The sequence below is a fragment of the Marmota flaviventris genome, chromosome 18 (genome assembly GCF_047511675.1).
Source record: "Marmota flaviventris isolate mMarFla1 chromosome 18, mMarFla1.hap1, whole genome shotgun sequence".
Classification (NCBI taxonomy): Eukaryota; Metazoa; Chordata; class Mammalia; order Rodentia; family Sciuridae; genus Marmota; species Marmota flaviventris.
In genome coordinates, this window is record NC_092515.1 from 47,789,015 (window position 1) to 47,801,351 (window position 12,337).

Sequence of the window (12,337 nt, forward strand, 5' to 3'; positions counted from 1 at the left end):
GTGGTAGAATGCCACTGGGTTCAATCCCCAGTACCACTAAAAAAAAAAAATCTTTTTTTGTCCACTCTTTTGTTTCTCCTCCCCTTTTTCCTTTCTACAATTTATCTATTTGTTGCTAATTATCACCTCTACTAGAAGAATTAACTGTAATGGTAATCCCCATCACAGTATAATTAAAAAGAGGTTCTTATTATCATCTCTGTCCTTACTGACACAGGGTAATTTTCATGATTTTAGTCTAGGGTGAGTGAACTTTTTCTGTAAAGGACCAGATAGCACACAACTATGTATTTGACTCTGCTGTCATAGCAGGAAAATAGTCATGAATAATATGAAAATAAAGGAGCAAGACTGTGTTTCTGTAAAAGTTTATTTAGAAATACAAGTGGTAGGGGAGGATTTGGCCTTGAGGTGAGTTTCTCCATCCTTTTTGTTGTGTACTAGCAGAGTTTCTAGGGGCAACAGGAATCTGACAGGGGCTTAGCTGGATGATTCCATCTTAAGAGGTCTTATGAAGTCAGGGTCAAGCCGTTAGCCAGGTGGCATTTATCTGCAGACTTGACTAAGAGTGGTAAGTTCACTTAAAAGATGATTCATTCTTTTGGCTACTGAAGCTTCAGTTTCTTCCTGAATGTTGGCAGATGTCCTTAGTTCCTTGCCATGTGAGCCTTTATGTAGAGCTATCTGAGGGACCTGGAAAACATGGCTACTGGTTTTTCACATAATGAGTTTTCTGAGAGAACAAGGCAGAAGCCATAGTGCTTTTTATGATGCAATCTCAGAAGTCACATACTGTAACTTCTGCTTTCTTCTTTTATTAGAAATTAATCACTAAGCTTGGCCTACAGTGAACTCAGGGTCTGTCTCTTAAAGGAAGAATAAGAAAGAATTTATGATCACACTTTAAAACTACCACAAAGTATATATGCATTTATAATTTTGATAAATATTACCAAGGTGTCTTCAATTGGGGTTGTAATAATTTAGTTTTCTACCGGGAATGTTTGAAAGTTGCCAGATTTTTAAGTTAATTTAATTGGGTTTATTCTAAAAAGGAAAAAAGTAGAGCCTCCAATTTATTACAACTGCTTTTTATATTTATGTGTATTTCCACAACTCACTTGGAAGATCTACTACAGGAGTATATACTTTTTCCCAAATCCTTATTGCTTCCAGGGAACTTAACCTAGTGATTTGTGTATGCTCAATAATTTTGTTTTCTTTGACTGCATACATATATACATTAAAAAAAAACCAGCAAATAAGTCATAATTCTTTTATTAAAATATTTTAAGATATTGTCTAAGAATACAAGTTCATAATTGGGAATAATGTTACGCAAAGAAGTTTCAACCATTCTAAAGATAGTAATGCTAATTCAAAGAACTGTTTCTAAAATATTCTTGATTTTTATTTTTATTTATTTATCTCCTTATTTTTATTTTATTTATATATGTATATATACATACAAGTATTGGGAATTGAACCCAATGACGTTTAACCACTGAGCTACATTTCCAACCCTTTTATTTGCCATTTTGTAACAGGGTCTCACTATGTTGCTTAGGGCCTTGCTAAGTTGTTGAGACTGGCTTTGAACTTGGGATCCTCCTGTATCAACGTCCAGAGTTGCTGGAATTACAGAAGTACACCACCACACCTGGCTTGATTTACATTTTTTGAAGTACTCAAATCAAATTTTATTCTCAGAATAAGTTGTTCAAACAAGACTGAATGCCATTTCTCAGAAGTAATGAGTTCACGTATCTAATAAACATTGAACTAGGTAAATACCAATCCTGTTCTACATGGGAAAATGATCAGAAAAAATCTGGATCATGTAATCTGTTTAATGTTGGCAAATACTTATTTTGTATTTCTTGAAAAGCTTGCATATAAATGAAATTTTTGCACTTAGAAAAGATAGACTGCTTGTCATGCATGCACAAGGCCCTGGGTTTAATCCCCAGCATCACACACACACACAAACAAAGAGTTATTTTAAACAGAGAAATTAGAAAGGATACTGGGCCTAGTGGCACACCCTGTAATCCCAGTGGCAAAGAAGGTGGAGGCAGGAGGATCCAGACTTCAAATCCAGCCCCAGTAATTTATCCAGGCCCTAAGTAATTTAGGAAGGGCCAGGCATGGTGGTGCATTCCCGTAATCCCACCAGCTTGGGAGGCTAAGACAGGAGGATCGCAAGTTCAAAGCCAGCCTCAGTGACAGTGAGGTGCTAAACAACTCAGTGAGACCCTCTCTCTAAATAGGGCTGGGGATATGGCTCAGTGGCCAAGTGCCTCTGAGTTCAATCCCTGGCCCCCTCCCCTCAATAAAATAAAATATAACAAGGGCTGAGAATGTGGCTCAGTGATTAAACATCCCTGGATTCAATCCCTAGGACCAAAAAGAAAGAAAGGATCATTTGTTTTAAATTATTTCTCCTTATCTTTTTTTACTCACATTTTCATACATTGTGTTTGCTTTAAACAGGGAATACCTATGCTATGCATATTTGATAACCAATAGAAAACCTGTTCTTATATACAGGGATTTCCATCTTTTTATTGACTGATTTTTTTTTTTTTTTTTTAGAGAGAGAGAGGGAGAGGGAGAGAGAATTTTTTATTTATTGTTTTAGTTTTCGGCGGACACAACATCTTTGTTTGTATGTGGTGCTGAGGATCGAACTCGGGCCGCATGCATGCCAGGCGAGCGCTCTACCGCTTGAGCCACATCCTCAACTCTTATTGACTGATTTTAAAAAAATTTTTTTAATATGTATTTTTTAGTTATAACTGGACACAACATCTTTATTTTATTTATTTGTTTTTAAGAGGTGCTGAGGATTGAACCCAGGGCCTCACATGTGCTAGATGAGCACTGTACTGCTAAGCTACAACCCCAGCCCTGACTTTGATTTTTATGTGACTGATATTTTACAATTCATTGGTTATATTCTTTTAAAAAATTGTTTGTGTTTACATAGCTTCATTGACAAATAATAATTATATATTTATGGAGTATCAAATATGATGTTTCAATATATGCATATATTGTGAAATAATCAAATCAGGCTAATTAACACATTCATTACTTCAGATATTTATAAATTCTTCATGGTGTAAACACTTAAAATCCTCTCTTAGCTATTTTTAAATATATAACTACTTTATTATTAACGATAGTTACTATGCTTTTTAATAGATCACTAGAATTTAATCCTTCTAACAAACTTTGTACCCCTTTACTAACATCTTACCTCCTTGCCCCATAGCCTCCGGTAACCACCATTCTAGTCTTTACTTCTAGTGAAATCAACTTTTTAAGATTCTGCATATAAGTGAGATTATACAATATTTGTCTCTGTGCCTGGTATATTTTTAGAGATCATGTCCTCCAGGTTTATCCATGTTGTTGCAAATGACAATTTCCTTCTTAGGGCTGAATAATATTCTATTGTGTATATGTACCATATTTTCTTTATTCATTCATCATTGATAGACACATAGGTTGATTCCGTGTCTTGGCTTTTATGAATAATATCGCAATACATGTGGGAGTGCAGACTGATTTCAAATCCTTGGGGTAAATACCCAGAAATGGTACTTCTATTTTTAGTTTTTTGTTGTAGTTTTTGTTTGTTTGTTTGTTGGGACTAGGGATTGAACCTAGGGGAACTTAACATCTTCAGCCCTTTTTATTTTTTTATTTTGAGATATGCTAATTAGCTGAGGCTGTCTTTGAACTCACGGTCCTCCTGCCTCAAGCCTCCTGAGCTGCTGGGATTACAGGTGTGCTCCACCATGTCTAGCTTACTTTTAGTTTTGAAGAACCTCCATGTTATTTTTCATAATGGCGATACTAATTTACATTCCCATCAATAGTGTATAAGGGTTCCCTTTTCTTCACTTCCTTGCCAGTGCTTACTTTCATCCTTTTGATAATACATAATTTAACAGATGTGATATGTCATCGTGGTTTTAATTTGCATTTCCCTGTTGCTTAGAGATGTTGAGCATTTTTTCACATATATTTGTCAACCATTTATATGTCTTGGTTTGAAAAATGGCTGGTCAAGTCTTTACCTTTGTGTGTATGTATATGGTGTAGGCGTTTGAACCCAGAACCTCATACATGCGAGGCAAATGTTCTACCGCTGAACTAAACCCCTAGCTTTGCCCATTTTTTTAATAAGAGTTATTTTGTTTTTAATGAGTAGTTTGAGTTTCTTGTATATTTATCTGATAAATGATTGGCAAATATTTTCTATCAATCTGTGTGTTATTTTTTTAATCTGTTGTTTAGTGTGCTGTGCAGAAGATTCTTTTTTTTTTTTTAAAAGAAAGAGTGAGAGAGAGAGAGAGAGAGAATTTTTTTTAATTTTTTTTTTTTTTAGTTTTTGGCGTACACAACATCTTTGTTTGTATATGGTGCTGAGGATCGAACCCGGGCCACACGCATGCCAGGCGAGCGTGCTACCGCTTGAGCCACATCCCCAGCCCCAACAGAAGATTCTTAATTTGATTCACTCCCATAGTTTTGCTTTTGTTGTCTGTTTTTGCAGTCTGATAATGTTCTTAAAAGAGAATTTTCTTTCAGTTCACCGAAGGGAAGTCATGTATTACCCATATAATTAGTTTTTTTTTTTTAAAGCACTTTGGTGGTTTGGTTTGGTTTGGTTTGGCTTGGTTTGGTTTGGGTTTGGGGTACTGGGGGTTGGTACCCAGGGCTTTAATTACTGAGCCACATCCCCAACCATTTTTATCTTTTATTTTGAGACATAGTCTTGCAAAGTTGCTTAGGGCATTGCTAAGTTCCTGAGACAGGTCTTGCACTTGTGATCCTCCTGCCTCAGACTCCAGAGTCACTGGGATTATAAGTGTGTACCACTGGCCCTAGCAGCACTTTGGTACTGATAAGAAAATCCAAGTCAATCAAAGAAAAGCTTTAACAGTTCCTCCTTTGTTCATGATAAATGGCAAATTGTACAAAGATTCAAATTAGGAACATATACACTAAATCAGGATTAGTGGAATGGTTTATTTTGTTTTTGTTCTGTTTTCTACTGTAATAAAGAACAAAAGTACATTCACCTTTCACAAAGAAATATTTATAGGATTAAGGGATTTAGAGAATGAATAATAGCTATTAGTATTTTTTATCTTTAGTGCAATCCATCTCTATTTATTAGAAAAATAAAATTTGGAAAAGATAGTTGTTCTGCCAAATGTATGTATGTTTGGGTGCTGAAACACAAACAAATCGAAACCCTAATATTAGTATCCCTTTTTGCTCTAGCCAAAACCTCACAGTAATGGAGGCTGCTTGTGCTGATACCACAACCCAAAAGACATACTATATATAATAGGCAGCATTTTTTACTCCATTGAAAACAAACAGTATCCTTAAAAGTTAAGGCACATAGTCGAACAGAATGATTAAAATTGAGATTTGAGGGCTGGGGTTGTGGTAGAGTGCTTGCCTAGCATGTGTGACGCACTGGGTTCGATTCTCAGCACCACACATAACTAAATAAAAGAAAGGTCCATCAACAACTAAAAAAATATTTTTTAAAAAATTGAGATTTCATTTTTCTCCAGTGGTGAATAGAAGAGGGAAAACATATTATCTATAATTTAAGGACTTAAAAGTGCTAAGGAATAAACAGTTTTAAAAAATTATTAGTTAAGCTTGATATTAGCATTTTTCCTTTAGATCTCAAAATACCTTTATTGGGAAAAAATAAATAAATTTGATTTAGGTTTTCCAAATGCAATACTCTGGTTTAGCCTTCAAAATCTCTTGTAACTTGGGGAAAAAGTGAATTCTTTTTTTTTTTTTTAAGAGAGAGAGAATGTTAATATTTATTTTTTTTTAGTTTTCAGCAGACACAACATCTTTGATTGTATGTGGTGCTGAGGATCGAACCTGGGCCACACGCATGCCAGGCGAGCGCGCTACCGCTTGAGCCACATCCCCAGCCCAAAAAAAGTGAATTCTTTTTAAATCTTTTTTTTAGTTGTCAATGGACCTTTATTTTTATTTATTTGTATGTGCAGTGCTGAGAATCGAACCCAATACCTCACACATGCTAGGCAAGAACTCTATCACTGAGCTACAACCCCAGCCCAGAAAAGTACATTTTAAAATCAGAGTGTTTCCAATAAAAAACTGTGGAAAGAGAAAAAAAAAAGCAGATTGTTAAGACTTTTAGAAGATAAATTTACGTTATTTTTCCCTATTAAAATATTGTTCATAGCTGTCTTGGAGACAACATTTAATAGTGAACATAACATAGAAATCCCTTTGAAGTGTTGATATCATGATCCAGTCTAAAAATGTAAGTATCTGCCAGCCATGGTAGCAAATGTCTATAATCCCAGTGGTTTGGGAGGCTGAGGCAAGAGGATCATGAGTTCAAAGCCAACCTCAGCAACTTAGCGAGGCCCTCAGCAACTCAATGAGACCGTTTCTCTATTTAGAGAAATACATACGTATACATATGTATACACATACATACACACACACACACACACACACACACACACATATATAAAGGGCTGGGGATATTGCTCAGTGATTAAGCACCTTTAGGTTCATTCCTAGTAGCAAAAAAACAAATTAAAGGGCATGGGGATGTAGCTCAGTGGTAATGTACTCCTGGGTTCAATACCGAATACCAAAACCAAAACAAAATCATAGAATCAAACCACTCAGGCCACTTGAGGATTATAAATATATCCTTAAGATGTTCTGCCAGGGACTGGGGCTATGGCTCAGTGGTAGCTCACTTGCCTAGCATGTGGGAGGCATTGGGTTTGATTCTCAGCACCACATAAAAATAAATAAAATAAAGGTCTATCAACAACTTAAAAAATTATTTGAAAAAAAAAAAAGATGTCCAGGTTACCTTCAGAAGTCATTTAGAAAAAGAAATTGAAAAGTGGCTCTGAAGACAACTCTTTAAGAGACAAGTGATTCATCAACTTGAAATCTCTTTGAAACAGGCAGTGATGGTGAGCTAAAGAATCCGTGTTAAAATACAGTTTAGTTAAGCAGTTCCTGATCAAAGGTCTCATCTGAGGAGGGCCAAAAGGGTTGATGGTGACAGGGCTTTTCTCTTTTTTGCGGGGCAAGGGTCCAGAGGGCGCACCTGCTAATGAGGATTGAACCCAGGGGTGCTTTACCATTGGGCTGCATCCCCAGCCCTTTTTATTTTTTATTTTGAGACAGAGTGTTGCTGAGTTCCTTTGGGCTTCACTAAATTGCTGAGGCTGACTTGGAACTTAATGCTGCCTACCTCAGCCTCCCAAATTGCTGGGATTACAGGCATATACCACTATGCTCAGCTAACAGGGCTTTTCTTGAACATAATCTTTTGCTTTTTTTTTTTCCCCCAGTAGATCCTTGACAATATACATACACAGTTGTTTTCCTATTCCTCCAGCCCCCCCCCCCACCACAGTACTGGGGATTGAACCTAGGGATGCTCTTCACTGAGCTATATTCCCAGCCCTTTTTATTTTTTGTTTTGAGAGTGTCTTCCTGAGGTAGGCCTTGAATTTGTGATCCTCCTACTTCTGTCTCCCAAGTCCCTGGGATTACAAGAATGTGCCACCACACCCATATTTTTCCTACATTTTTAGACCCTTACATAGATAACAAAGCTTTATACAGGCAAATGAAGTGGTACCACTTTGAAAAATATGCTTCTGAAAATATAATAAAGAACTCTTATATCAGTGTTTTCCAAAATACAACATAGTAGATCATGATCAGTATTTTTCGTATTGATTCCTTTTAGTTATACATGACAGTAGAATCCATTTTGATATAATTATGTAAGCATGAAACATATCTTATTCTAATTAGGATCCTATTCTTGTGGATATATACAATGGTGGAATTTATTGTGGTGTTTTCATATATGTACATTATCAGTATTTTTTAAAAAATAAAAGAAATTATTAGAGTTCATTGCACAAAATACAGTGTTATTTCAGAATATATTCCAAAATATATTGGAAAATAGAACATTTACTTATATTGTATGTGTGTATTGGATTGCAATGTAAAATTTATTTCTTACTGCATGTCTTAATCAAAAGCATTTCAAAATGTTGCTATTTAGATTATGTATACTTATTTAGAAGGAAGATTTTCTACCCTACTAGTGAAATAGGTAGCAGGAGTTTCTGTCCTGTGCTTAGATGTCATTCAAACATCAGATATACTGAAACTGTTATATTTTGAAAAAATTACTATGTCTTTAATTATAATTAATATCAATTATTATGGAATGGGGAAAACTATATCATATCACTAGATCGTCTGTAACTTGCTGCGGGGAGCTTTTTCAAATATATGTACCACCCACACTTCCCAGTGGAGAATCCTTACCAGTGGGAAGGAACCTGATAGATTGTTTTCTATATCTCAGGTCTGTTAGGAGAGGGAAACAAAATGGAGACCCACTGTGTTAGTACATCACTGAAGAAATTTTTACAAAGACATTATTAGATCTGATTCTAGATTTCACCATTGTAACAGGCAAAGCTAGATGGTGGGAGACAACAATGGAGACCTGTCCTCATGGCTGTGACTGAGAAGGACTTGCTGCTTTATGATTGCATGCCATGGACAAGAGATGCCTGGGCATCTCCATGCCATAGCTACCCTCTTGTTGCTACAAGGTAAGACTAAAGACCAAAAATAAATAAATAAAAGAAATTCTATTCTAAATCGATTAACAAATTTTAGTGTGTGTTCTTTTATCTTAGGTGCCTAAAATAGTATTTAAGTATGTGAGATAGTTGATGTAGACAAAAAAATTTATAACCTATTTATCATTTTGCATCTCCTAGCTCTGAATAAATTGTTCCTGTCACTTTTATTTTTCTTTGCATCTTTTAAATTGTTGAAGCAACTTCCTAACCACTCCCTTCAAAATTTGCTTAGTCACAGAGATAATAGGGTTTTTTCTTTATTTTATTGACTGAGTAGAAAACCACTGAAATTGTAGCAGCCTTTTGACTGGGTGATCAAATCATTTAAAACCAAATGTGGTATCATGGATAAACCACAAAATTTAGCCAAAATATTTTCACTTCTCTTTTTAATATAAGAACATATAATTTTGATTCCATCAAATAAACATTGTTTTGACCTAAAGCAACAGAATGTTTTCAGCATACCATACATGGGGAGTTGGAAGAAAATAGGAATAAAGAAATTTAGATTTGGTTGGGGTTTTTGTTTTGTTTTGTTTGCATTTTCTTTGTTGAATGAAAATGAACTTCTCTTATCTCTTTCCTCTCAAAAAAAAAAAAAAGAAATTTAGATTTGGAGGGCAGAATGTCTTAAAGTATATAACTGTAAAACAAGAAAACATTCGAATTCAATTTTACTTGGGTTTAAAAAAGAATCAGATGTTAAACTGGGGATGCAACTCAGTAGTAAAGTAAATTGTTTGCTTAGCCTTGTGGTGAGGCCCTGGGTTCAATCCCCAGCACTGCCAAGAAAAGAAGTGGGGGGGGAAAGAATCAGGTGTTGAAATAACTACACAAAGAGCCCCACAGAAAACTAATGTTGAAAGAGCAAAATGACAGAACTATCTGGTATAATATCCATAGGGAACAAAGGATTTCCTGCTTTGAACAGATAAAGATCCATGTAAGAAAGAGTATTCTTTGCATTAAAAGACTTGTACTTTATATAGAATCTCCTTCAACTTGCCAAATTCTTTTACATGTATTGTTCTTTTTATAAAAATATTCTCATGTAGCTTTCTAGGAGTATCCTCTGTAATTTAGAGCTGGAGCTCATAGATTGCAGAATAGATAAAGGATCTTTTGAGCCTCGGAATTAGAGGCATGCTTTTCTTAATTTCTTCAAGAAAGAAGAGACCTGCAGAAGATTGAATTTAACCATCAGTTTCTTTGCAGTTTATTTATGCAAACTAAATTATAATCTCATTGAAGCGAGGAACTATTACTTTGTCATTTTAGGACTTCCTAGGATGCTTTGTATATAAAAAGCTACCAATAAATCTAAGTTCTCCTGCTTAAATTGTAGTTATTATTTTACAGTTACTTTGGGAACATGACAGGAATCCTATAAAAATATATGGATATATTTCAGTAGTTATAATTAGAGCAATTAAGTTCATATTTTCCAGAGATTTAGAACTTGTGACTATGACTGTGTGGAAGAGTCCTGTATTCTAATTCTGATAAAACAAAGAGGGTAACTTTAGGCTTAACATGTTTTTTTCCCTTTTTTTGTGGTACCTGCGGCCTTGTACACATGCTAGGAAAGTGCTCTCCACTGAGCTATATCTCCAGCCTGAGTCACCCAGTAATTCCACTCTTACATTATATACCCAAGAGAAATGAAAACTTATGTCCACATAGAAAATTATACCCAATATTCATATCAGTATTATTCACAATAACCCCAAAATGGAAACACCCCAAATGTCTGTCAACTGATGATAAATGGTAGTTTATCCAAAAACTTTGTTGGATAAACAACATGTGAAAAAAAGTGATATATATGTAACAGAATATTGTTTTGTAATTTAAAAAGTTCTGATATATGCTAAAACATGGATGAACTTTGAAATATGAAGTACCACATATTATACCATTACATTTATATGAAATATTCAGAATATGCAAATCTATGAAGACAGCATATTAGTGGTTACAAGGGTTAAGGTGGCAATATGCATAAGATTTCTTTTGGGGATGATAAAAATTTGCTAAATTAGAATGTGGTGCTGCCATGGACTCCTGAGTCACTGGGATTATAAGTGTGCACCACTATACCAGGGAAAACTTTTTTATTTTTTTTTTTTTTAATTAAAATTTGAAGAAGTTTGGGCTGGGGTTGTGGCTCAGTGGTAGAGCACTCGCCTAGCATGTGCAAGGCCCTGGGTTTGATCCTCAGCACCAAATAAATAAATAAATAAATAAAATAAAGGTATTGTGTCCAACTACAACTAGAAAATAAATATTTTTTTAAAAAAGTGAAAGCATGTTGGGAAGTCAGAATAGTGGGCCCATTTTAAAAAGTATCAAAGAGGTTAAAGACAGGTATATGATGCAGGTGGAAAACTATATTGGTTTCATAAGTGCTGTGGATTTTGTAGTATTTTCCTATAAGCTTTCTTTGACTGGAACAGAAAAAGTGCTCAAAGAAAGTGAATATTTTACAGTGTAGGGGCTGGGGTTCTGGCTCAGCGGTAGAGTGCTTGCCTAGCATGTGCGAGGAGGCACTGGGTTCGATCCACAGCACCACATAAAAATAAATAAATAAAATAAAGGTATTGTGTCCAACTACAACTAAAAAAAATATTTTAAAAAATATTTTACAGTGTAGAAAATTGAGTTAGTGTGTGCACATGCTAGTATGGAGCAAAGACTGCTAAAATGCCTTTGCATGAGCTCATCTGGCCTCCCCCAAAGAGGGGCCTTTTGGCAATGTATCCTAACCAACTCTGCTCAATGAGAGTTCAGCAGCTGGTTTGAATTAGATTTCCTGCCCAAAATATTTCATAATCAAATCTGTGGGGAAAAAAATTCTCCTAAACTATTTTATAATTCTGACTTGGGATATCCAATCAAACTAAATATGTAGGATACCCTTGTCACCCACACCTGGCCCCAGAGAACACTTCTGACTCATACTGAAGTATGATCTGCTATTGTCTCAAGGAAAAGCACATGTATGATTGAGTAGTGAGCTGAACTTGATGTTTTCCTCATGGATCACCATTTTTTAATTGGGAAGACCTACTAACTGCCATACTATGGTTAGTCAGGCTTGGGTATTTGTCATACACTTATTCTAAAATGACCAAAATGAGACTGTCATGAAAAATAGTGATAATATTTGTTGCCAATGATAACATTCTAGCTTTCAAAAAAAATTAGAATTCTGGAATTACTTTGTATACTTCATATAAATAAAATGGTGTAGTATTTGTCTTTGTGACTCACTCATTTCATTTAACATAATGTCTTGAAGTTCATCCAGGTGACAGATTTCACTGAATAATATTTAAGCTGAATAATATTCCACTGTTTAGAATAGAGCATAGAATTTTTCTTTATTCATTCTTCTGTTTATACATAGTTCCTTTTGCAGGCACTAGGGATTGAACCCAGGGGTGCTTTACCACTGAGCCACATCCCCAGAACTTTTTATTTTAAAACTGGGTCTCACTAGGTTGCTTAGGGCCTTGCCTTGCTAAATTGCTGAGGCTGGCCTCCCACTTCACTAGGATTATAGGCGTGTGCCACTGTGGTGTTTTCTTTATGAAAGACGGTAT

At 35.2% G+C, this 12,337-nt stretch overlaps 1 protein-coding gene across 1 annotated transcript in view; it reads left to right on the forward strand.

Moving 5' to 3' along the window:
* Positions 1-12,337, forward strand: part of Sntb2 (syntrophin beta 2) — a 91,549-nt gene that overhangs the window by 60,263 nt on the left and 18,949 nt on the right. The window contains exon 4 of the mRNA XM_027932930.3: positions 8,554-8,696. Within this exon, the coding sequence (XP_027788731.2) occupies positions 8,554-8,696 (143 nt within the window). The remainder of the gene's footprint in view (positions 1-8,553; positions 8,697-12,337) is intronic.